Genomic DNA, 26,269 nt, shown 5'->3' on the forward strand with positions numbered 1-26,269 from the left:
TTATAGGGGTTGGTCCATGCACTAAGGAATGAACTCTCTCTGTGCATGCGTAGATGTATATATACATATGAGACAAGAGTGATGGTATATTGAAAAATGTGGGATCTGAGCATGACGTGAATGGTATGGAATAAGTGGTGGATACTGTCCTGGGTTCAGCAGCAGCAGTCATTTTTCTCCTTACTAGCTGGTGTTGTGCTGTGTTTTTGACTTTCAGCCTGGGAACAATGCTGATAACACTGATGTTTTTAGTTGTTGCTCAATAACGTTTACGCTGACCAAGGACTTTCTGAGCCTCATGCTCTGCCAGGGAGGAGGGGAAGCCGGGAGGAAACAGAGAGAGGACACCTGACCCAAACTAGCCAAAGAGGTATTCCATACCACAGCATGTCATGCCCAGTATATAAACTAGGGGAAGTTACCCAGAATGGCTAGATCACTGCTTGGGTCAGGCTGTGTATCAGTCGGCAGGTGGTGAGCGGTTGTAATCTCTTCCATTGCTATTTCCCTTATCATTATTATTATTGGTGGTAGCAGTAGTGGTTTTGTGTTAAGCATTAGTTACTGGACTGTTCTTATCTCAACCCATGGGAGTTACATTCTTTCGATTCTCCTCCCCATCCCTCTGGGATCGAGGAGAGGAAGGTGGGGAGTGAGCGAGTGCCTGCGTGGTTCTGGGTTGCCAGGCGGGCTTAAACCACGACATAGCTATAAATGAAATAAAGGTATAAAAATATATAAATGAAATATATAACTAAATATATAAATGAAATATAGGGGGCTGGAGCTGGATGACCTTTAAGATCTCTTCCAACCCAAACCATTCCATGATTCTACATGTATCATATATTCCAATCATGTGAGATTTTTACATTTGATGATTTTCAAAAATAATAGAAAGATCAAGAATATTGCATTCTAATAACACACACTGTCATGCAAAGTGAAAAAGTTCTTAAACTTCGTAGAAAATTTCCTTTCTAGTGCGCATACAAGCTGCTAGCATGTGATCTCAATTACATCGCAACCAGTAGAACCACAGAACTACAAGACTGAAGAAAATTTTGAGAGTTCATCATGGTTTCCACTGACCAAGTCAAAATCACCTCTTATTCGTGGCATTTTTGACAGACTTGTCACAAGGGAACGTTTCTACAGCAATACTATGTTTTTGCTAACATTTGAACTGTGCTCTTGTCCTGGGTTCAGCAGTGGCAGTTATTTTTCTCCTTCTTAGTAGCTGGTGTAGCACTGTGTTTTTGATTTCTTGGCCTGGGAACAGTGCTGATAACACCGATGTTTTCAGTTGCTGCTCAAATGTTTACTCTGACCAAGGACTTTCTCACCCTCACGCTCCCCCAGGGAGGAGGGGAAGCCGGGAGGAAGCAGAGACAGGGCACCTGACCCAAGCTAGCCAAAGAGGTATTCCATACCACAGCACGTCATGCCCAGGATGTAACGGGGAGGGACCCAGAAGGGCTTGGACTGCAGGGCTGGAGGAGGTATCGGTCGGTGCTCGGTCAGGAGGCGTAGGGGAGTTATCTGTCGGCTGGTGCTGAGGTGTTTATTTCCTTTATCGTTATTATTGTTGGTGGCAGCAGTAGTGGTTTGTGTTATACCTTAGTTACTAAACTGTTCTTACCTCAGCCCGTGGGAGTTGCATTCTTTTTGATTCTCCTCTCCGTCCCTCCGGGAGCAGGGGGAGGGCAAGAAGGTGGGGGGGGGGGGGGGGTGTCGGAGTGAAAGACACTGTGTGATTTGTGGCTGACTGGGTTTAAGCTGGGGCACGAAGGGTTGAGATAAATAGTCGTCACAGTGCTGATTTATTGGCTCTCAAAGTTGTTCCTCTTGCTCTCAGAGTTTCAGAATGCTGTACATCACTCGCAGCCGGTATTTGCTGTGTTAGTGTTTATCAAGTGTGGGGCCTGGGCTAAGGTTCTTGTTTCACTGTGCTTTATGGCAAAGACTTGTAATACGGGCGGGCTCCGGCAGCAGAGAGGCACGGACGTGGCCGTGGCCTTGTCCCTGGCCGTCCCGCTGCTCTTCACCGCCCTGGCCCGTGTCCTCGCCTCCGTCTTTGTGAGGCTGCGGGGAGCCGAGGGGGAGCGGCCCCGGGAGCCGGCGGCGGCCGAAGAGGCCCGGGAGAGCGGCCCCGGGGACCAGGCGGCGGCGGGAGCGGGGCCGCAGGACGGGAAGGAGGCGGCTGCTGAGCAGCGGGAGGAGGAGGCCGAGGAGCCGAGCCCCGCGGAGGAGCCGAGCCCCGCCCCGCCGCGGCCGAGAGCTTTCCCCGGCAGCCGCCCGCCGAGCCCCAGGAGGACGCAGGAGCCCAGGCAGCATTTCCCAGCACGGCAGGGGAGGAAGAGCTGCACTGGGGAAAAGAGAAGCTGGTGGTGGGAGAGCCGGCAGGCACGGCAGCTGCACCAGCCCCAGGGACAAGCACAGCAGCACCGTTTGAGGTACCCTTGGGACCTGCCTGCTGATTGCGATGGGGATCAGCATGCTGGCACACACACAGAGGGTGTTCTACCCACGGCCATTTTGTCTGATCTCAGAAGTTAAGCAGAGTCGGGTTTGGGTCTTGTCTAGGGTTAGACAATGATATAGGAGGAGCAGGAGATTTTCCCCAAGGCTGGACAGTCATGAGTAGCAAGGTGTGTGGGACAGTATGAGCCAGTATCTAGTCCACTGGGCCCCTCCAGTGCTTTGGAAGTGTCGGAGATGGAAGGCAGCTCTATGGAGTCCCCAGCAACAAGCTGCAGAAAGTGCTGAAGGGGACTGTGAACTATTTTTAGTCTGGTGGTCCCATGACACTTCAGGCCATCAGGGCAGAGATGCAACATAGAGATGGATTCATGATCGAGGGGTGGACTTAGCAATGGACACTATTGCCCAGGTTATTCACGAGTGTGAAAACTGCACACAGACTCTCCTGCTCTGAGAGACTGTTACAAGAGATGGAGCCTAACGTCATGGACCAGATGGACTCAGCAGCTTCATAGGGACTGGTCCATGCACTAAGATAAGAGTGCACTGAAATAAGAGTGATGGTATATTGAAAATGTGGGATCTGAGCATGACGTGAATGGTACGGAATAAGGGGTGGATACTGTCCTGGGTTCAGCAGCAGCAGTTATTTTTCTCCTTCTTAGTAGCTGGTGCAGTGCTGTGTTTTTGATTTCTTGGCCTGGGAATAGCGCTGATAACACAGATGTTTTTAGTTGCTGCTCAAATGTTTGGTCTGGCCAAGGACTTTCGGAGCCTAATGCTCTGCCAGGGAGGAGGGAAAGTCGTGAGGAAGCACAGACATGACACCTGACCCAAACTAGCAAAAGAGGTGTTCCATACCACAGCACGTCATGCCCAGGAGGTAACGGAGAGTTACCCGGAAGGGCTTGAACTGTGGGGTTGGACAAGGTACTGGTTGGTGCTCGGTCAGGAGGGGTATGTGAGGTTTCATCTCATCCAATTTCAGTGCCTCTATTTCTCAAATTCCTCATTCTTTTCTTTATATCTTTACAATGAAGCTGTAAAAGCATTTGCCAGCCTTCACCAGATTCCTTTATGTAATAGTTATTTCAGGCACTATAGTTTAAGAAGGATCCAGTTCCTTCATTTCAGGATATCCTACAAACACGAAAGAAGTACGTGTTTTCTTGCCAAACTGAACGCAATAAAGCAGTTAAATGAAAGAGAAAAACCCAGCTAAACCCACTTACACAACTCTGAATTCTGTGAAGAGCTGCTTCCATTAAGTCCAGCAAAGAACAACTTTCAGAATGCTGAGGTATATAGGAGATGTTTGGCTTGAAACTGCAGGTGACATGATGATCCATTGCTCAGGGTAGTATTCTGTCTTCCGGCACTGCAAGACAGCCAAACAGGGAGGACACCCCACCGAAAACGTGCTTACGACAAAGATGGCGAACAGAAGAAATTACTTGATCCCTGGTATTTCACAGATGAGCTGCTGGGTGTGAGCAAATCACTTAATTTCTTGTCCCAAATTTTAGAAATCTAATTTTATTTTCTATTACCCTATCTTCATCTTCAGAAGAGACAGGCATCTGATGTCCATATTTGCAATGAAAGGGTGGTGTAGAAAGTCATCTCAAGTCTTCCTGCCAGAAACACCTGCCCCTTAATAAGAGTGTGAGAAGATGAGGAATGAGGAAGCAAGCCAAGTAAGCAAGCTATACAACACATTTCCAAAGTAGTAGAGAAAATGGGGATCCTTACTATCCAGTCTTTCAGGTAACTACACGGGACAGGCCAGGTTTTGTCTCTCAGTAAAGGACTGTGGAAAAGATGAGATAAAAAAACACAAATACAGGAAAATATTTTAAGTTAGAAGTTTATTTTAATTCATGAACACAGCTATGAATAACTGCGATTAGAAATCATGTAATTCTGACACAACATACAGATGTCTTAGGTAATAAGGAACAATGTAAAAAACAGTAAATATCACAAATTATAAAATTAAAACTGTATAAACTGTATGCATTTAAGAAAGGAGTTTTGCTTGTTTGTGGCCTACAACATACTGATTATTCTGCAGCATCTAAGTGCTCTTACTTTTAAAGTACATTTCAAGCACACTTGGTTCCAAAGAAATCTTTGCAAACATGCCACAACAGCATTTTCTAAGTATGAAGATGGCTGCAGTTGGTGACTTAGAAGCCCACATCCTCAGTTTCTTCTTAACTATGGGTACTATCAGTCCAGAAATGTGGGAGTCGCCGGGAGATGAGCTCATCAGATGATGACCGACTAGTCTCGTTTATTGCTAAGCAGATGGACACTCATATACCTTGCATACAGAGATCATTGGCTCATAGCTTTTACATGTTACAAGATCATTGGTTTATAGCTTCTACATTTTTGCAGCTACACCGTGCACCCCCCCACCATCCTCCTTCTCATGCACTTATCACTTAGTGGCCTTGGCTGTGATTGGTCATAGTTTGTTGCTGTTTGCCAGTGTCCTTCATTTCCTCACTATCTGGCGTGAGAGGTTTGCACCGTGTTCTACACAGATGTCTTGTTTCAGCTCATTGATGGGAACGTGACCTTTTGACCTTTTTCGACAAGCCAATCCTCCACACAGAAATCCAGTGATGACTTTTCAGCACCAGTATCAGTACCTCAATTATATTCATATGAGATGACACTGGGAGTGGAGTGAGTGGGAAGAATGGAGCAGTGAAAAAACTGAAAAGAACATCAGGGCAAAGTCACTAAGGGGAAGTAAGAAGTAAAGAAGGAAAAGCAAGAAACAAGGGATGGAACAAACAGAACTTTCCCAATGAATGATTCAGGACACGTCAGTGAAGAATGGCAAAAATAACCACTTTCCTCTGTAAAAGCCAGCCTTGGCTTTTGGTCTTCAGGAACATCTTCCACTGACTTCAACAGATGACCTGCACAGTAGCAAAAGGAACATACAAATCTGATTGCTGAGAAGGAATTCAGCCCTCATCACTGGATGAATGTGATGCCCTTAATTTAAGAATAAACAAACAGCTCTGCCTCAGCATACTTAAGTTCTGCTCCCATGATCTGTGATTTCTTTAAGATCATACACTTAATATGCTTCTGAAGTTCTACCTTATTAAATGCAGATGGCTTTCTTTTATAATTAAAGATGTAAAGATGTTCTTTCTGGTCCTTTTTCACTTATTTAAAGTCTGTGTTTTTGCTGAGTATCCTAACTTGTATGTCCCTGTATTGCATATTTATGCTTAAGTGGATTATAGCTATATACAAATACGTTTTTTGTACTGGTTTGAATGACCAGTATATTTTGCCAACACAGAGTAGTGCTCCTTTGACAAAAGGATCTCACTGATACCAGTGACACTAAATGAAAAATAAAGTACTACTTAGCATGAGCAACATAAATTTTAACTAGTTAACTAGCATTAGGAAACTGATAGGGACCTTCAAGCTCAGCCAGTTCCAACCGCCTGCCATGGGCAGGGACACCTTCCGCTAGACCAGGTTTCTCCAAGCCCTGTCCAACCTGGGCTTGAGCACTGCCAGGGATGGGGCAGCCAGAGCTTCTCTGGGCAACCTGTGCCAGGGCCTCACCACCCTCACAGGGAAGAACTTCTGCCTAAAATCTAGTCCGAACTTTCCCTGATTAAGTTTGAAACCGTCACCTCTTGTCCTATCATATCACTACAGTCCCTGATGAAGAGTTTGTCTCCAACATCCTGGCAGGCCTCCTTCAGATACTGGAATGCTGCTATAAGGTCTCCATGCAGCTTCTGTTGTCCAGGCTGAACAACCCCAATTTTTTCAGCCTGTCTTTCTACAGGAGGTGCTCCAGTCCCCTGATCATCCTTGTGGCCTCATCTGGACTTGCTCCAACAGCTCCATGTCCTTCTTGTGTTGAGGATACCAGAACTGCACACAATACTCCAAGTGGGGTCTCATGGGGGCAGGATCTCCTCCTTTGACCTGCTGGTCACACTCCTTTTGATGCAGACCAGCACATGGGTGGTTTCTGGACTGCAAGCCCACACTGAAGCTGGCTCATGTGGAGGATTAGCTTGTCGAAAAAAGGTCAAAGGTCACGCTCCCATCAACGAGCTGAAACAAGACATCTGTGTGGAACATGATGCAAACCTCTCACGCCAGATAATGAGGAAATGAAGGACACCGGCAAACAGCAACATACTATGACCAATCACAGCCAAGGCCACTAAGTGATAAGTGCATGAGAAGGAGGATGGTGGGGGGGTGTACGGTGTAGCTGCAAAAATGTAGAAGCTACAAACCTTGTTACAAATTACAAATTACTTGTTACAAGTTACAAATCTTGTAACATGCAAAAGCTGTAAGCCAATGATCTCTCTGTAACCAAACTATAAACATGCAAGCAAGGTATATAAGTATCCATCTGCTTAGCAATAAATGAGACTTGTTGGTCATCATCTGATGAGCTCGTCTCCCGGCGATTCCCACAAATGGTGACCCCGACGTGATCCCTCGAACACCACGGTGGGACGACGTAAGTTCTGCTCGGGTCCTGATCGCAGCCACAGGACGGTCAAAGCGCCAAGATCTCAGGATTTTAAGCACCGGACCCTGGGTGACCGTATAGACGAGCCCGGCCGATACGCGCCGCCGAAACCTGAAGGGGCTGCAACAAGCGCGCTAAGGTATGGAAAGGCAAGCGGCATATGATTTATTTACTGCCTTCTTACAAAAGCGGCAGGTTAAAGGGATCGACCTGCAGAAAGAGCTGCAGGGACTGTTAGCTTATGGACAGTCTAAGGGATGTTTTGTTAACCCTCACACTGTCCATAAATTAGCAGAAAGGCGAAAATTTGGAGATAAGATTTGGCAAGCTATATATAATACCCTGTTAAAACAAAAGGCTGGGAAGACAGCAGGGATTGGGAAAGCTCCGAAGAACGCAGCCACAGAAGGCAGTGACACTGTGAAACATTTGTTGGTCATTTGGAGAACTATTTTAGAGATGTTAAAGTCAAAGTTAGGTAAATTATGGCGGGTGGTACATAATGAACTTTTACAATATCAGCCAGAAAAGAAAGCTGCCGAGCAGGCACTCACGGCTCAGGCAAAAAACAGGAGTTATGAAATTGACTGGCCTTCCTCCATTCCAATGCCATCTGCTTTTTCACAAGTAATGTTGCCATCTCCACAAAATGCAGATGACACCGGAGCAAGCCCCTCAGTTTCGGAACCAATAGCTCCCCCCACCACTACGACTCTAAAACCAGAAAAGCCCTCTGTTAACCCTCTTTCAAGCAATGAGCCTATCCCTGGGGCAGAAACTGACCTAGTGGAGGCCATAGCTAAAGAAAGAAGGGAGGCTTGGGCAGCGGTGGCTAAGGACAGCCTTGAAAAGGGGGACAATGAGGTGGCGACCTCGTTGGCATGCCCGGTGACTTTTCAGCAACACCAGGGTGGTTTGATGGCAACTGTTACCCCTTTAGATTGGAAACTGTTATCACAATTACGAGCGACGGCCAGTCAATTTGGAGTCACCAGTGAGCCGGTAAAGCAGATGTTAGATTATATCTGGACTGCTCATATCTTGCTACCATCCGATTGCAAGAGTATTGCTAAGCTTATATTCTCACAACATCAGCAGTTGCTTTTTAACGCTCATTGGCAAAATCTGGCTCATGGATTCGTAGCTATACAAAGACAACCTGGGGATCCCCTTTACGGGGTAACCCTGGATGAGTTAATGGGTACAGGACCGTTTTTTAGAACCGAGGCACAAGCTTTATTAGGACCTGATAAGTGTAGAGCAGCTATGAATTTGGTATGGCAAGCTATTAACCAAGTTAAGGACCCAGGAGGTGTGCCTTCATATATGGCTATCAAGCAAGGACGAGACGAATCATTTGGGTCCTTTATAGACAGAGCTGCTGCAGCTATTGAAAAAGCAGGCGTCCCAGACTACATGAAGGGAGCCTTGTTAAAACAATGTGCTTTACAAAACTGCAACCCCATTACCCGAAATGTTATTCTTACTTTGGGAGCTAATTGGACTATAGAGGAAGCATTAGAAAGAATGGCCTCACAACCAACAGGGCCGCAAGCTATGGTAGTAGATGCCATAAAACAGCTAGCTGAGGGAATTCAGGAACAAGCTAAGGCTTCACAGACTCAGGTGTTAGCCGCTCTTGCACCCCTTCAAGCGTCGGCCGCACTTGGCCAGCGTAACCGCGGCCCTCTACGCTGCTATCGATGTGGAGGAATGGGACATCTCCGCCGAGAATGCACTGTCTCAGGAGTGTGGTGTCAGAAATGCCGAAACAACTCACATAACACCTCTATGTGTCGGCGAGGTTCGGGAAACTGCAACAGGAGCGCGTACACCAACGGCCACGTGCAGAAACAAGTTGCCACTGCAGCTCAGATGATTCCACCCCCTTGCAACCCGCAACCAGCAGAAGCTTCAGCTTGGACCTGGCAACCTCTGTAGAAATAACACTTGTAACTTCACAACCTCAAAAGATCCCTACAGAAATTAAGCAAATGGAACCCAGTGTCCCGTCCCCCCCCGGCCACCCTTGAGCCTCTGCCAGTTGCCGCCGCGGCTGCAAAGTCTGAAAACAGAGATGAAGACACTCTTTTTGACCCAGACCCTATTGACCCCAAGAAAGAGCCTGTGCGTGCTCATCAGGCTGCTGTTGCTGCTCCTAAAGTTCTGACGCCTGTTAATTCTGATGCTGACCTGGATGATCCTTTTGACATGGAGCCAGAAAAGAAGCCTAATTTATATCCCCCAGATCCTCATGATAAATGGACAGCTGTAAAGGGAGAAGCGAGATGGGTGTGGGATGCAGATGTATTGTGTGCTTTCCCTGTGATGTATGTGCTGGATCAAGACCTGCGGTGGAAAGGTCTCTCGTATGCCCTTATCAGGGGTATCGAGAAGACTGTGGTGGACTGTGGCAGACCGTGGACTTGAGGTCCCATATACAACTCATTTGATACAGTCTCTCTGTGATACTCATGTACTAGAAGTTAGCAAATATGTCTATGATTCTATTGATGCTTGGAAACCTTTATAGATATTGCTGGCCACTTCTTCTGACATAGACTGGCCACCTGTGTCAGAATGAGTGTGCATTTTGATCAGTATAAAAGCCCAAGCCTCATGCGATGTGAGGGAGGCAGAGCCTCTGCGGGGACGCTCGCTAGGGCTGAGCCTGCCACCTCACACTGGGATGATGCTTGTTGGAGCTGGTTTCCTGATAGTCTTCACAGAGTCCTTATGCCACGTTCTGTACGTGGAACTGTGTAGTGCGAGTAATGATTGTCTGGATTTTGTGTTTCAAACATTGTGGTTGTGTGAAATGTGCTTGTGGGATCCCATATGCATACGTATGTGTGTGTGTGATGAGAGCAGATGGTGTTCCATGTATTTTTTTTTTTATCGTGTTCATGTAAAAGTTTTTAACAGGTAGTGGTTTAACATTTCAGGCAAGAAAGGGTTAATGCAAAAGTGCGGTTGCTGACAGGTATTTATGGCTGCTGCTGAAGCAGGCAGGCAGCTGTAGCTGCTGCCGAGCAGGCTGCTGTTTGTAGCCGTGCAAAGCAGGGTGAACAACTTTTGAAAAAAAAAAAAAAAAAAAAGGGGGGGGGGAGAGAAGAAAGGAAGGTAAAGTTGCAGAGCACAGGTAGACAAATGCGAATCCAGGTGATAGATTGGAAATCTATTCAGAGAGAGGCTCTGTCAAACAATGATTTTGATTGTTGCAGGAAAAGATTCTCGCCTTTCCTGTTAAGTACCAGATTAACGCTCAAGGTCAGGCAGTAAATGCTGAAATGTCTCCCTTAAATTGGAAATTGCTATCTCAGTTAAGGCAAACTGTTATTTCTACAGGCATTCAGTTTGAACCCACTAGGCAGATGTTGTCATATATTTGGGGAACAGATTTGCTGTTATATTAAAAGTATTGTGAAATTAATCCTCACCCCTTCACAGTTGTTGTTATGGAACATGTATTGGCAGAAAACCTGTCAAGAGGCAGTTGCAGTTCAGCGAGGCCAGGGAGATCCCCTGATTGGGGTGCAATTACAACACCTTATGGGAACTGGACAGTTCTCCACTAAGGAGGCTCAAGTCCAGCTAGGTCCAGAATTGTTAAAAGAATCTATGAGACTAGCCTTGCTACTGGGGAGATCATCATCTGCGTTGAAAGGACTATTCATTGTTCCAGGTGCCATCGATGCTGATTATATGGGTGAAATTACGTTAAATTATTTATGCATCTTTGGTGATGAACAAACTCCAGCAGTTATTAAGCACTTTGTACAAACAGAAGATAAAGCCTTCTTTTAAGGCGTACTATCGAGATCCTAATACAGATTTGTGGCAGGGACCGGCAGAAGTAATATATCTGGGCCGTGGTTACGCCTGTGTTTGTGCTCCTGCAGGACCCTTGTGGGTACCATCCAAGTGACTAAGACCGGCTGTTGCAGAAGCTCCAGTGACGGTGTCTCCGAGCTAGTGTATGGACCCTGACTCGCAGGCCCGGGAGGAGCGTTGCTTGCGCCGAGCGCTACAGCCACTAATAGAAGAACTTAACTCCTTAGTCAACACAGAGCTTTCGTTGAGCACGGTCGCCCTCCTAGATCCGGTCCATGGCCACAGGCATATAGTGGTACAACTGAGATTGGTGATACAACAAGTGCTTCGATAACTCTGTAGTTTTTGTCATCAGTGTGACCCTACAGTAGAATTATATTGTGGTGGTTGTCAGTCTATAAGGCATCTTCGCCAGAGTTAGCTGAAACAAAGACTTTTTGTATAGTTGTCAAATTATCTTTTATGTAACCCGCTTATAGCGCTTCAGAAATATTTAGCTGATTTTAGAAGTTTCACTTCATAGAGCTGCATATACATTTGCTTTACAAGCTGCTTCGCTGTTATAGGTCTCATAATTATAGGGGGTCTGTTACTTTGTTATGCTTTGCAATGTTGTTCTGCTTGTTTACAATGACTCCTGACTCAGTCCTTATTCCTCTATAAAGAAAAAGGGGGAATTGTGGAGGATTAGCTTGTCGAAAAAAGGTCAAAGGTCACGCTCCCATCAACGAGCTGAAACAAGACATCTGTGTGGAACATGATGCAAACCTCTCACGCCAGATAATGAGGAAATGAAGGACACCGGCAAACAGCAACATACTATGACCAATCACAGCCAAGGCCACTAAGTGATAAGTGCATGAGAAGGAGGATGGTGGGGGGGTGTACGGTGTAGCTGCAAAAATGTAGAAGCTACAAACCAATGATCTTGTAACATGCAAAAGCTGTAAGCCAATGATCTCTCTGTAACCAAACTATAAACATGCAAGCAAGGTATATAAGTATCCATCTGCTTAGCAATAAATGAGACTTGTTGGTCATCATCTGATGAGCTCGTCTCCCGGCGATTCCCACAGGCTCATGTTCAGTTTTTTGCCACCCAACACCCCCAAGTCCTTCTCTGCAGGGCTGCTCTGAGTCTCTTCTCCTCCCAACCTGTAGTTGTGTCTGGGATTGCCCTGACACAGATGTAGGACCTTGCACTTGGCTTGGTTGAACTCTATGGGGTTGGCACTGGCCACCTCTCAAGTGTGTCAGTGTCCTTCTGGATCACATCCCTTCCCTCCAGCGTATCAACTGAACCACACAGTTTGGTGTCATCAGCAGACTTGCTGAGGGTACATCAATCCCACTGTCCATGTTGCCCACAAAGATGTTGAACAGGATCAGTCTCCCAACACCGATCCCTGAGGGATACCACTTGTTACTGGTCTCCAATTGGACATTAAACTGTTGACCACAACCCTCTGTATGTGACCAACCAGCCAATTCATTATCCACTGTCTGTCCAGCCATCAAATTTATGTCCCTTGTTTAGAGACAAGGATGCCATGCGGAACAGTGTCGAAACAGTCCTTAAATATTCATATGGTGACTCCACCACTTCCCTGGGCAGCCTGTTCCAATGCCTGACAACACTTTCTGTGAAGAAATTGTTCCTAATATTCAGTCTGAACCTCTTCTGGTGCAGCTTGAGGCCATTTCCTCCTGTCCTATCACTTGTTACTTGGGAGAAGAGGCCAACTCCCACGCCATTACAACCTCACTCCATATCAACCCTGACGTGAGGGGGCTAGAGAACTGTTTCTTCTCAAATACTTCTTTTTAAACTCACCAAGATGGATTTCATTTGCTAGAACATAAAGAATTTCTTGCTTTGTTTCTTTCCTGTCGTGGTTTAAACCCAGCCAGTAACTCAGAACCATGTAGTCACTTGCTCACTCCCATTTCTTCCCGCTCCCAGAGGGATGGGGAGGAGAATCGAAAGAATGTAACTCCCATGGGTTGTGATAAGAACAGTCCAGTAACTTAAGGTATAACACAAATCACTACTGCTACAACCAATAATGATAAGGGAAATTACAAGGGAAGAGAATACAACTGCTCACCACCTGCTGACAGACACTGAGCCCTACCTGAGCAGTGATCTAGCCTTCCAAGTAACTGCCCCCAGTGTATATACTGGGCATGACGTGCTGTGGTATGGAATACCCCTTTCGCTAGTTTGGGTCAGGTGTCCTGTCTCTGCTTTCTCCCGGCTTCTCCTCCTCACTGGCAGAGCATGAGGCTCACAAAGTCCTTGATCGGGGTAAACATTACTGAGCAACAACTAAAACATTGGTGTGTTAATCAGCATTGTTCTCAGGCTGAAAGACAAAACCACAGCACTGCAACTGCTACTAAGAAGGAGAAAAATGCCTGCTACTGCTGAACCCAGGCCATATTCTTAACAGTATTATTATTTGATGTCAATAAATTACATGGTTTCATAGCTAGTTTGGGTCAGGTGTTCTATCTCTGTTTCCTCTCAGCTTCCCCTCCTCCCTGGCAGAGCATGAGACTCAGAAAGTCCTTGGTCAGAGTGAACATGACTGAGCAACAACAAAAAATACCACTGTTATCAGCATTGTTCCCATGCTGAAAGTCAAAACACAGCACTGCACCAGCTATTAAGGAGGAGAAAAATGACTGCTACTGCTGAACCCAGGACAATGCTGTAAGTGTTTATTTCACTGCACATGTTCTGTGATGTAGGGTCTCCGGGGGCAAGGTTCTCTTACCTCAGGGGGTGTGAGTTTTAGCATTACAATGAACCAAGCTGCTTTGGGGACACGGGTACGTACCTCTGTTTTGCTGATCTTTTCAAAACAGCCTATGTTGTTTTGACCTTGGGTTTCTTCTTAATCTTTCTCAAGTTAGCTGTTACTCTTTTTCTGACCCAGACATCTTCTTTCATGCTTCCACCCTGACATTCCCACTTCCCGTTCCGGACCCTGCTTCCCCTCAGCGATCCCTAGACCTCCCCCCACCTCCCCGCTGCCGAAGGACACCTCCCAGCTGTTCCACGCCCACACCGGAAAGCGTAATACCGGAAAGCGTGGGGGGCCGCTGTCTTTATCGTCGTCATCATGTACCATAGCAGCACCCAGCGCAAGCACTGGACCTTCTGCAGCCGGCAGGAGCTGGCGCGGTGCCGGGAGGAGGCCAACCGCAACTTCCACAGCAAGGCAGCGGCGACTGGGAAGGTGTGGGAGTGGGAGTAGGAGCTACGAGGGAGGAGAGGAAGAGGGCGGCAGGGAGGGGTGCGTCAGCCTCGCGGCCTCCTCTGAGGGGAGGAGCTGGGGGTGGGGAGAGGTGGAGCCCGTGAGGCAGGCTTATCTTTGCTTACCCTGAAGGTCCATCAGAATGACCTTCGGCTGCTGAAGCCTCATGAGGAGCTGGCGATATGCAAGCACTACGAAAAGAGGCTGCTGGACTTCTGCTCCATCTTCAAGCCCGCCATGCCGAGATCCGTGGTGGTAAGTGGCGGAGCATGCGTGTTCTGTTCTTTGGATATCCTCCAGCTTTTTTGTCTAACAGTGCTGCAGTCTGTGTTTCAGACCCTTTTTTTTTTGCTCTGTTTTCAGACTTTTTTTTTTTTTTTTGCGTTCCAAAGCCAGAGTGTTATCTATAGAATCATAGAATCCATGGGGTAGGAAATCAACTGTGAGATCATCAAGTCCACCCTTTGCCTGAGAACTTTAGCTGTAGCTAAAGGAGGCAGTCCCAACCTTGAGCTGTCCCCCAGCTTTTTCTCAAGCACTGGTGCCTGTCTGACCACAAAACGAGCTTTACTGGCAGTAAACTAACCTATAGAGGTTAAAGAGTAAAAGGAAAAATGCTTTTAATGACTTACCTTGAGCACATTTCAGAAGGAAGAGAGTGGGGACTCACAGCTGTAACAGGAAATAAAGTTGTGCTGCCTTTGTCACCCAGCCATTACAATCTGTATTGTCTCCTCTCAGTTCCGAAGATGCCACTGATCTGGGTACTTGTACATACTGTCCCACACATACTGCAACTCATGACTGTCCAGCCATGGGGAAGATCTCTTAGTGGTATTGTCAGAGCATCATTTAACCTTAAACAAGACCTAAACCACATGCAGCAACATGCTGGTTCCCAGCAAAAGGAGCAGGCTACTTTCAAGGGTACTCAAAACACATTAAAAATCCTTAAAATTCTCAAATGCTGCTGTAAATGGCCGGGGGGGTGGGGGTGGGGCAGAAGGTGTGGGAGGATGTCTCCTTCACAGGTTGGCCCTCTGAGGCAGGGAAAAAAAGAGGTGTAATTGTTAGCATTTCCCATTACATGCCTCCCAAAGTACAGAGGTGGTGGCCATGCTGAGAGTGCATGCCACACTGGTTTCATCAATAATCTGATCAATAATTCTGTTGTATCACAAGCCATTGTCATAAAGTACAACAAAATGAGAACTTTAGCCCCAGCCCTAGAGCTGATAAACACTGTAACAGCAAGTACAGGTTGCAAGTAAGGTGTGGCATACTGAAACTCTGAGACCAAGCACAACTCGGAGAGCCAATAAATCGGCATTGTGGCAAGTGACTATTCATCCGAAAGAATAAATGCTTATCACAAATACAGTTAGACACACTGATCAGATCTATCATTATCTCAACCCTTTGAGCCCCACGTTGGGTGCCACAGAGGACTGCTGTGGTTTAAGCGCAGCTGGTAACTCAGAACCACACAGCTGTTCTCTCCCTCCCTCCCTTTTTCCCCCCCCCTTCTCCCAGAGGGCTGGAGAGGGGAATTGAAAGAATGTAAGTCCCATGGGTTGAGGTAAGAGCAGTCCTGTTACTAAGGTACAATACAAAACTACTACTACTGTTAATAAGGAAAATAACAAGATGAGAGAATATAAAGCTAAAAGAGAAAGAAAAAACAGTAAGCACAAGTGATGGCTTACCAGCTGCAGACCGATACTCGGTGCGACCAGAGCAGCGACCGACCAGAGCAGCGATCTGACCTTCTGGGTAGCTCCCCCCAGGGCATGACGTGCTGTGGTATGGAATACCGCTTTGGCTAGTTTGGGTCTGGTGTCCTGTCTCTGCTTCGTCCCAGCTTCCCCTCCTCCCTGGTAGAGCGTGAGACTGAAAAGTCCTTGATCTGGGTAAGCATTGCTGAGCAACGTTAAACACAGCGGTATGTTATCAGTGTTGTTCTCAGATTAAAGCCAAGCCACAGCACTGCCCTTAGGAAGGAGGAAAAAACAGCTATTGCAGCTGAAATCAAGACACCCTTGTTAGAGTACGTGTGCTGGATCAGACCTGCCAAGTAATGGTTACAGAAAACATCTGCTTTCATGCCGATGGCATTCAGACCAGCATGGAAATCTGGCATTCGCTGCAGCACTTCTCAACACACAGAGAAGCATAATTGTTAAACACACTGGGAAACTTACTGATATAAAAAGTCAGATGTTTTGCCTGGGACTACTCACAGCTTTCAGAATCCTTTTCAGTCTTTGATTTTTAAACTTCATGTAAGCTTCACATTTTTCTTATGAAGCTGTTACAGGCTTTTTGAGCATAAATATTGCAGGCATACATGTATTAGACTTTCAAATGGCCTTAATGTATCCTGTGTGTAGTATATATTCAAACATGCCTCTTCTGTTTCATGATTAATTTTTTTTAGTTTATTTTTCTTTTTTTCTTAATCTGTTTTTGCTTCTACACTTACTTTTCCCTCCCTTGTTTTTGTTTTTGTTGTTTTTTTTTTTTAATCTAGGGAACAGCTTCCATGTATTTCAAACGGTTTTACCTCAATAACTCAGTGATGGAGTATCATCCTCGGATAATAATGTGAGTTATCAATGCATCTTGTGTTATTCTGTCAAGCAAAATATTGGAGGTTTAATCTTTGTATCTGTAAAGACCTGAAAAAATGAGAAAGGACATCTGAGAGCTTGAATACAAGTAAAGGCAAAGTATGGTCACTTCCAGTTTCCATTTGGAAGTTTTTTTGTGTTCAGAATATGGTGTTTTGAAGATAAGTTTTCTGAACAGGACTCTTGATAAGAAGCTGCGTACTACATATGTCAATTTTTTTCCTTTTTTCCCTCCTCAAGGCTGACATGTGCATTTTTGGCTTGTAAAGTGGATGAATTTAATGTGTCCAGTGCACAGTTTGTTGGTAACCTTCGAGAAAGCCATGCTGGACAGGAAAAAGCTCTTGAACAAATACTGGAATATGAGCTACTGCTTATTCAGCAACTGAACTTCCATCTTATTGTCCATAATCCATACAGGCCGTTTGAGGGATTTCTAATCGATCTAAAGGTACTATTGTTTAATGTGCTACATACCGCATATGCTGAGGTAGTATAAATCTCATGGGTTGTATTAAAAAACTTTATTTGCTTTTGTGCCTGTGATTGTAAAAGATTTAGTTTCTAAAGTAATAGGCAGATATCTGGGAGGAAATTAGTTTAGTTGTGGCTGTAAGCACTTTAGATTATTTTGGAGTAAGAAGATGGTCTGCTACATTTTAGCATTAGCAGGTACTATTGAATTATGTGGTCTGAGCTCATGAAGAAGAAGGCAAGGAACACCTACTTACTTTCTGAATACTTCCTTTTCAGACTCGCTATCCAGTGCTGGAGAATCCAGAAGTTCTGAGGAAAACAGCTGATGACTTCCTCAGTCGAGTGGCTCTGACAGATGCATACCTGCTCTTCAGTCCTTCACAGATAGCTCTCGCTGCCATATTATCCAGTGGTTCAAGAGCAGGAATTAATATGGAAAGGTAGTCTTTTCTTTTTCATTATGGGTATGATTTAAACATCTTATTTGCTTCCTGTATAAAATAGTTGGATTGTAGACATTCTTAAGTAGTACAAGTGTGTATTTACTGACTCTGATGTGTTCTTTAAATATATTCCAAAATTGAAGCAGTGCTGGTTTTGGTTGGTTGGTTGGTGGGTTTTTGTTTCTGATTTTTTTTTTTTCTGTTGTTGTTTGGGGGATTTTTTGGTTTGCGTGGATTGGGTTTTGTTGTTTTGTTTTTTTGGTTAGGTTTTTTTGTGTATATTTTTTGTTTTGGAATCTCTGAGGGAAGAGGAAGGGATGCACAGGCTCTTACAAGGCAGCTTTGAGCCTTTGCTTTCAGCTGCCAAAAGAAGTTATTTCATCTTGCAAACTTTGCTGTCTCTTGGTCTGACTGAACACTTCTGTACTGTTTGCTTTTCCAACAGTCGTACTGTGTAATAGTGTGATGTTAACATGACACTTGACAGAGTCTTAAATGTAAGTTGACTTAACACAGTGAGGCTCAAACCCAATTCCATACATGGCAGGGGAATACTTTCTTCATGTTCTTACAGAAGAAGAATGTTGCAAATTACAGATTTGCTTTTTTATCATTTTATAGCACTTGTATAACCAAAGTGTGCTTGCTAGGTGTAATCATGAAGCTCTAGCAGATGTAAGTAATGAATAATACATATTTTATTAACTAATTTTAGCTGCTACAAATAATTATAACACTTTAATGTAAGTACTTACTCTTCCATGTCTTTTTGCAGTTATTTATCAGAAAGTCTTAAGCTGAAAGAAGACAGAACAACCCTAGCCAAGCTACTAGATAGCATGAAATGTAAGTAAACATTGGGAAAATATGATAAAACAGTATTTCTAAAGGAGGGAAAACAGCTTTTAACAAACAACAGAAACTTTAAGCAGAAGGTTGTGCTTCAAGAGGTTTTCTTTACCTGGTTGCATGTTTAAACACAGGTAGTAGAATGGACTACCTAGCTTGTGGATGCAAGGGGAGACAGTGAGGCTTTCCAGTGATACGAACAAATGAAACTGAAAGGCAAAGGGCCTGATGCTTCTGAGAATACAGACAGTTAAGTGCTATCAGCTGGCTACAAAATGAGAACTTTGTTTTGGGAGCTAGGTTATGGGTTTTGTAGATCAGAATGGAATGACTTTTTCAGTCACTGTGTCTTTAAAAAGCCTGCGCATAACTACTTCTACCACCAGAGGGTATCTTTTCTAAGCTAAATGGTTAGAGTTAAGTGATACGCCAGGATTTGTATTTCGCTTCTGTTTTGCGGCAGTAAAGATGTTTCAGAAGATGTTTAGGTTTGCTAGTGTGAGAAATATATACATAAAAATAATACGAATGCCAGCATGGTTTAGCTAAGATAATGGGGAATGGAGTATACTGATTATTACCATTTCTAAATTAAATAAAAAAGCTGGGATACAACATTTCCAGTAAGCAAATAATTATTTAATGCACTCATTTAAAATGGGAGGGTGATAGCATTAAAAATGTAGTCTTTTGATTAAACTGACTGTAGTAGAGAATGCATTATACAAATCACTAGGATCTGGAAATAAATTTAAATTGAATTTATAAAACTTAAGATGCTCTTCCCCTTCTCTTCCTGTTAACAAATTCAGTCTTCAGGTTTCCATTGCTGCGATGCAAAGGAAATGCTGGGATCACTTACTCTTCACTTGCATTATTCTGGAAAGTAGCTTCACCCCAAAGGCAGCTCTTCTGTGAACAAACGATTGCTGGAAGGAAATTTTGTAACGTCTGTGTATGATTAGTTTAACAGAAAAAATGCTGCTAGGATTAAAAAAAATCTTGAAGGGTAGCTGTAAATTTTAAGTTTAATTCTTAACAAGACTGCAAGCAGTCTTTTCTTAAGAAGGAGGTACAAACATGAACTCTACATTGTTATAACTTACCTTGAGGAAATCTGAGATCGACAATGCTAATGACTTGTTTCAGTGTAGTTCTTGTGCTCGGCTTCTGCTGTACCTTGAGGTTATTTAAAACTAATACTTGGAATAAAATGATAGTTTTTTTTATCCTGTAAAGTTTCAGTGCTGGTAGGATGGGAAGTTCTGTAAGCAAGCAGTTAGGGGGAGTTAATACTTTGAATGTCTGATGCTTGCTTTGACAAATATAAAGTTTTTACGTTGTGAGCTTTCTGTGTCAGCTGTTTGTAATATGTTGCATGTTGCTTATAGTGTCTTCTAACTCCGCTTGAAAAGCTACGTACGATGCTTTCAAAAGTGGGGTCCTCCATGGGTTGCAGGAGGCTATCCTGCCTCACCATGGTGTGCACCACGGGCTGCAGGGGAACCTCTGCTGCAGCACCTGGAGCACTTCCTCCCTCTGTCTGCACTGACCCAGGGGTCTGCAGGGCTGCTGCTCTCACATATTCTCATGGCTCTTTTCTGGCTGCAGTTGTGCAGGTTTTTTTCCCCTGTGTATGTTCTCCCAGCGGTGCTGCCACTGTTCTTGATGTGCTCAGCCATGGCCTGTCTTGTAGCTGGCTGGATTGGCTACATCAGACATGGGAAGCTTCAAGTAACTTCACACAGAAGGCACTCCTGTAGTCCCCCACTGCCAAAAACATTCCATGCAAACCCTGTACAAAAAGAGCAGAAATTATTTAATGTGCTTAGGGCTGTGTTGTTGCCACTGTAGGCATGAACAATCTCATAAGGAAATATGAGCTGCCAAAGTCTGAGGAGGTTGTTGCTCTAAAACAGAAACTGGAGAAGTGTCACAGCTTGGATCTTTTATTTAATACAAACTCGTAAGTAAATACTTACTCTTTGATGTTGAACTTCTGCCCTTTTTATTGCTATGGAAACATTAGTTTTCTCCGTGTGAGTGATGGAGAGTGAAAGCATCTAAATACATACACCAGGATGTTTGTTCACATGCTTAGTGTGCGAGAGTGTCTGCTGGAATCTGAGAACCAAGATTCAAAAGCAATGCTTCCAGTAATACATAAATATCTTTTGTGCTGATTTGCATAAAATAATTTGCAAGCTCCAGTACTGATTATTTTGTAACAGAGCATTTGAAACCCTGGTGGCTTCTAAGGTCTACCCACTTGATGTCATACATAGTGAGAATCAAGGGCTTCAAAATCATATTAAAATAAGAATTGTGTAAAGGGTTAATGTTTTCTTAAGACTTATGTTGATGGCATAGAACTTTGTGATTTTCTTTTCTGCCCTTTTCACATTACTGCCCACTGTGGACTTCTAGCAAGCTGCTAGTTTAAGCGCTGGAGGTTTTTATGTTACAGATAGGTCCATAATGTTAATTTTGTGGCCAAATAAGGAGACTGACTTATAAAAAATTTTTTTTCTGCTTGGGGGTTAGGAAGAAGAGGAAAGGTTATGAAGATGATGAATATGTTGCAAAGAAACCTAAAATGGATGAGGTCAGTAAACCTGTTGTACAAGAACTTTTTTTCCCACTCTTGACTGCCATGACAAAAGCAACACAGCTACTGAGACAAACTTCTGTACCCATTCTTTTATGTGTTGTTCAGGCAGAATACATATATCCTGTACTTAGGAGGGTTCTTAAATACCCCAGTCTTCTGTGGGGAGGGGAAGGAACATGCAGGCCATACTTCCTGCTGTTCCCTGAACACTGAAAGTATTTTAACAAACCAAAGAACAGCATCAAGATTTGTACTTCAGCAGGGGAAACTCCCATGATGCCAGTGAGGGGAATAGCTGTGAGGCTGAGGTTTGGAGTGCTGTGATGAAGGGAGTTTTTGAAAAGCCAGGAGCTAAACACCTGTGGGGAAATTCCAGCTTTACAGGTGGAAACTTACTTAGAATTATGGATGAAATAAATGAGTGTATGCTGGAATAAAGTCAGAGTAGGCTTTTTGAAGGAAGTTTTTATGTATTGATTGTATTTTTTTTTTTGCTTGCCAGTGTTTCTAAAACTGTTTTCAATGCCTTTTTTTGGTGGCTTGCTCAATGCAGAAGTCAGCTGCTGGACTGAATTTCTACGTCAGCCAATTTACTAGCAGCGCTTGCATAAACTTACCGCTGGGTAGCTAGTCCTCCGGGTTATAGAACAAATAGAAATAAGGTGGAGATGGACTGACGGGTGCTGCTGAACAGATGAAAGCAGAATTAAGGTGATCCTTCAGAGCTAACCTGAAAGCTTTTCAGAGCTTTTATTTATGATATTGGCTGGAAACTGTAGAGAATGCATTCTGGTGGAGCTTTGTGAAGAACTATTTTTTGCTGGACTTCTCTTGATACTGAAGATGTTGTCCATCTACATGATCTAAGGCACCTTAAGTATGGCATTTAGAAAAATTTGCTAACAGCTGAAGAGGGCCATCTGTTAACATAAAATATAGGATGTTTGTTTTCACTTCTGTAACTTTCCACTTTCTTGCAAAATGACTGAGAGAACAGATTCTACTGAGCTCTGGAGACTTGCTCCTTCCCTGCCCTGGTTTAATTTAAAGGTGCTCTTATTTTAGTTATGCTGCTATGGCTTGAGGCACTTTGTATGTTTTTGTTTGTTTAGTGTGAGGTGTCCCTGCCCATGGCAGGGGGGTTGGAACTAGATGATCTTAAGGTCCTTTCCAACCCTAAGTATTCTATGATTCTGTGGTTGCTGGTGTTATTTTGATATTGTTGTGTTGTTTTTCTAATAAACATATATTCAGAATCCTTTTTTTAAAGAAATAAACTGGTTTGGTAAATCCATCTACAGCATTTCATGATAAGCACTTGCGCTGTGTTAACAGATCCTGAAACTTAGGATTTTTAAATACTGGTGTACCTGAATTGTGAAGGGTTTGATCTTGTATAATTTCATTTCTGAGTAACTGTCTGCCCTGGGTTTAGCAGTAGCAGTCGTTTTTCTCCTTCTTAGTAGCTGGTGCAGTGCTGTGGTTTTGACTTTTGGCCTGGGAACAGAGCAGATAACACTGATGTTTTTAGTTACTGCTCAAACATTTAGGCTGACCAAGGACTTTCTGAGTCTCATGCTCTGCCAGGGACATACAAGAGGAGATCTGAGCTGCCTAGGACATAAAGGAGAAAGTGTAACTTTTTGAAAGCTTGTAGTGCCTGCGTACTGCTTAAGCCTTGAGACTTCACTAATGCTGTAGTTAGCTGATAGTAACGATGTATGTATTTGTTTAAATAATTAGGCTGTGGTATGCAATGGCACAATCAGTTCTAATCTGTAAGATTTTTGTTTCTTGATTTAATTGTTTACAGCTGAAGTTGATGTCAATGTCAAGGCTGTAACTGGTATGGAAATGATAGGAAATGATAGAAGAAACATACAGATAGTGGTTAAGCATGGCTGACTCAGGTGCCGTAAAAGTGGTGAAGCTATAAAACCCACGAGATACGAGGAAAAAGCTGAAATATGAGCTCTTGGCGAAATCTCTACGTTGTTCATGAGTAAGCATGAGCTAAACTTCATACAGGTGCTGAAACGTACAGCTGCTAAAGTGATTCTGTCCCTATTACTTGAAGAGTAGGCATGGATTTTTCTTTGTGAGGGTGGTGAGGCCCTGGCACAGGTTGCCCAGAGAAGCTGTGGCTGCCCCATCCCTGGCAGTGTTCAAGGCCAGGCTGGACGGGGCTTGAAGCAACCTGGTCTAGTGAGAGGTGTCCCTGCCTGTGCCAGTGGGTTGGAACTGGGTGAGCTTTAAGGTCCTTTCTACCCCAGACCAGTCTGTGATAACTAGCTTTAAATTTAAAGGGCTTCATCACCACTAGTTGAAATATTTTAGTCCTTTTTCTGTTTATGGAATACTTCTATTAGGCATTAAATCCCGGGCATAAAGTGCATAGCAGAAAGCAAGAAATAGGCCTTATTTCCAGGAGGCTTTCAGTCCTGTGTTCTGGAATTAGCTGTTAACAGCTAAAATAAACATATATATATGTGTGTGTGTGTGTGTGTATAATCTTCTGTGTGATATATTTACTTGGCTGTTATTTCTGTTTTAGTCCCTGCACAAGTCTCTGGAGCATGCTGGATAGAACTCTTCGGGAGAGGCATGCAGGAAACATTTTAAATTAACCCATGAATCAGAACTTAATTGGAGTCTCATGCCAGACTAGGGCCTACCTAGAGCAGTGCCTTTAACTGCACTCACATTTAGCAGTGGGAGAAAGTCTGAGCAGGAGTTCAGACTGTGGGAGTCTCAGGGAAGGAAGTACCTTTAGTGTCGTTCAGCAGTTCTTGGCCACGACCTTAGCTGAGGCATGTCATGAGAATCTGAAGGGGATCTTCACAAACGTGTTTCATCAGGTGACTTCTGTGTAGGCTCCTCATTTCCAGTTTGAGCTAGCCCTGTCAGTTAACCAGGCCTGGCAGCTGCTACTCAGGTGGCAGCAGAATGGAGCATGGAAGACAAGAAGGGCCAGCGTCCTGACAGGAGCATCCTGACAGAACTTAGCAGGTCTGCCAAGTCATGCGGAGAGGAGCTGTGCTTCACATCAGTCTGACATTGCTGTTTGAGTCTGTTACTGATGGCAGGCACTCAGAGTTGTGAAATCACCTGTGCTGCTTGAATTGTGTTTGACTTCTACTAGAGGTTTTTGTGGCAGCATATGCCATGCACCTACATTTACATGCTGCCTGGTGCACTGTAGTATAAAACACACTAAATTCACACATTGCTGAAGATGTTGCTGTTTTCCCTTCCATTAGGAAGAGTGGACTGATGACGATTTTGTGGATTCAGTGTAACCTTGAAGAAAGATGGAATCTGACCACTACAGAAACTGAAGTGTCTTGTGAACCTGCCTGCCACAGGTTCCTTACTCTCTGTCAAGAGGTATTTATTCTGTTGGTTTTTAACTGCAATAAAGCATTTTAATTCACTAAAATTATTAATTCCATTAAACCTTCATCTGTTCAAGGTACTCATCAGTAAGAATCATAGAATCAGCCTGGTTTGGTTTGGAAGAGTCCTTAAAGCTCATCCAGTTCCAACCCCCTGTGATGGGCAGGGACACTTCCCACTAGACCAGGTTGCTCCAAGCCCTGTCCAACCTGGACTTGAGCACTGCCAGGGATGGGGCAGCCACAGCTTCTCTGGGAAGCCCGTGCCAGGACCTCACTGCCCTCACAGTAAAAAACTTCTCTTTTATCTAACCAGAACTTTTCCTGATAAAGTTTGAACCCATCACCTCTTGTCCTGTTGTTACAGTTGCTGATGAACGGCCCCTCTCCAGCATCCTTATAGCCCCCCTTCAGATACTGGAAGGCTGCTATGAGGTCTCCACGCTGCCTTGCCTTCTCCAGGGTGAACAGCCCCAACTTTCTCAGCCTGTCTTTCTACAGGAGGTGCTCCAGTCCCCTGATCATCCTCATGGCCCTCCTCTGGACTTTTTCCAACAGCTCCATGTCCTTGTGCTGAGGACACCAGAACAGCACACAGTACTCCAAGTGGCGTCTCACTACAGCAAAGTAGAGGGGCAGGATTACCTCCTTTGACCTTTTTGCTTTAAGACCTGTTTGTTTTAAGAGATCTGACACTTTGGAAGAGTTTTGGTTCAGGACCAGTTTTGAGGTGTGACTGCAGAGTGGTGGTAGCTGATTTTGACTGGGCATTGAGGTGAATAAACACAAGCCAGGGGCAACAGGCCCATCTGTGCTTCAGAGCAGGGTGTGCTCCCCTCTTCCCAAGCTTGTTGGAACAGCTGAATGAATACAGCTGTGGCTGTAACACTTGGTACCTTTGAAGCTGTTACATGCACTGAGAGGCTGCAGAAACATACTTTACAGTATGGAAAGTCATAATCACACCTCTGACTTTACAGTTGTGATCTCAGGTGGGATTGCTGTGGCTTAATTTACCTCAGGGTAACAGTATTTCTGAAGTCCTCCTAGGCAGTTAGATGTCTTCCACATCTAGAGAAAAGTCCATTTCCTTTCAGTTTTAGAACATGATACAGTTCCATAAAGCACACACGTAAGTGTAGCATCAGGAATTTCTCAGTTTCATACTTGTCAGTCCATATGTAATGGGCATATAGCCAGCCAAATCTGTTCTCACAGTATTTTTACACTGCCTACACCTCACCAGCTGCATTTAGCCACTGTGGTTTTGACACATCCATCTGTACCTGGGCCATTGGCTGACTGGTGAGGGAAAGAATGCAGCTATCACAGCTTCACTCCACGCCTGGCACCATTCACACAACACTCATGTCATCCAGGAGAGAAAGTGTGACTGAGCACAGCTGAAGTCATGTGCTGAGGTTCTGAATGGGCTGGAAGCTGGAAGCAGAGCGTGCACTACTTCATCACAAAGAATAAACTGCAAACTGGGAGGTGTACAGAGGAAGAACAAGCCTTTTCCTCTGAGGTACAGTTTATTACAGGCATGACAGCCATAGGTTAAACAGCAGCTTTATGGGATGATCTGAAAAACAATTCAGTAGCACCAAGATCTTGCATTACCTCTCTGCCAAGTGCGATGAGCGGGAACCCTCAGCTACAGCACTGCAGGAACCTGGGCAGCCCCACAAGGGCCCGCTGCAGGCTGAGGATGGGCAGTGACCTTGCAGCAGAGACCCA

General features: G+C 44.5%; 2 protein-coding genes and 1 long non-coding RNA gene across 5 annotated transcripts; 2 read left to right on the plus strand and 1 right to left on the minus strand.

Moving 5' to 3' along the window:
• The first annotated feature begins 1,798 nt into the window (after positions 1-1,798).
• On the plus strand, positions 1,799-4,907 carry LOC136006079 (uncharacterized). The gene is made up of 2 exons (XM_065664088.1): positions 1,799-2,456; positions 4,052-4,907. The coding sequence occupies exons 1-2, from the start codon at positions 1,957-1,959 to the stop codon at positions 4,140-4,142; spliced, it is 591 nt and encodes a 196-aa protein (XP_065520160.1). The 5' UTR covers positions 1,799-1,956; the 3' UTR covers positions 4,143-4,907.
• An 8,532-nt stretch (positions 4,908-13,439) lies between these two features.
• On the plus strand, positions 13,440-24,573 carry CCNH (cyclin H). Of its 3 annotated transcripts, none has more exons than XM_065664086.1 (9): positions 13,941-14,106; positions 14,257-14,379; positions 16,655-16,728; positions 16,995-17,205; positions 17,508-17,671; positions 18,450-18,520; positions 20,378-20,489; positions 21,068-21,128; positions 22,948-24,388. In XM_065664086.1, the coding sequence occupies exons 1-9, from the start codon at positions 13,990-13,992 to the stop codon at positions 22,975-22,977; spliced, it is 963 nt and encodes a 320-aa protein (XP_065520158.1). In that variant the 5' UTR covers positions 13,941-13,989; the 3' UTR covers positions 22,978-24,388. The 3 variants fall into 3 exon arrangements, with proteins under 3 accessions (XP_065520159.1, XP_065520158.1, XP_065520157.1); XM_065664085.1 differs by lacking the exon at positions 22,948-24,388 and adding an exon at positions 24,395-24,573 and having other exon boundaries at positions 13,945-14,106; XM_065664087.1 differs by lacking the exons at positions 20,378-20,489; positions 21,068-21,128; positions 22,948-24,388 and adding exons at positions 13,440-13,577; positions 19,336-19,869 and having other exon boundaries at positions 13,804-14,106.
• Positions 13,572-15,044, minus strand: LOC136006080 (uncharacterized). Its single transcript, XR_010608962.1, has 2 exons — positions 14,250-15,044; positions 13,572-14,127 (listed from the first exon to the last, which is right to left on the minus strand). It is a non-coding gene; the product is annotated as an uncharacterized LOC136006080 (long non-coding RNA).
• Positions 24,574-26,269: the final 1,696 nt, after the last annotated feature.

This window comes from Lathamus discolor, chromosome Z (genome assembly GCF_037157495.1).
Source record: "Lathamus discolor isolate bLatDis1 chromosome Z, bLatDis1.hap1, whole genome shotgun sequence".
Taxonomy (NCBI): domain Eukaryota; kingdom Metazoa; phylum Chordata; class Aves; order Psittaciformes; family Psittacidae; genus Lathamus; species Lathamus discolor.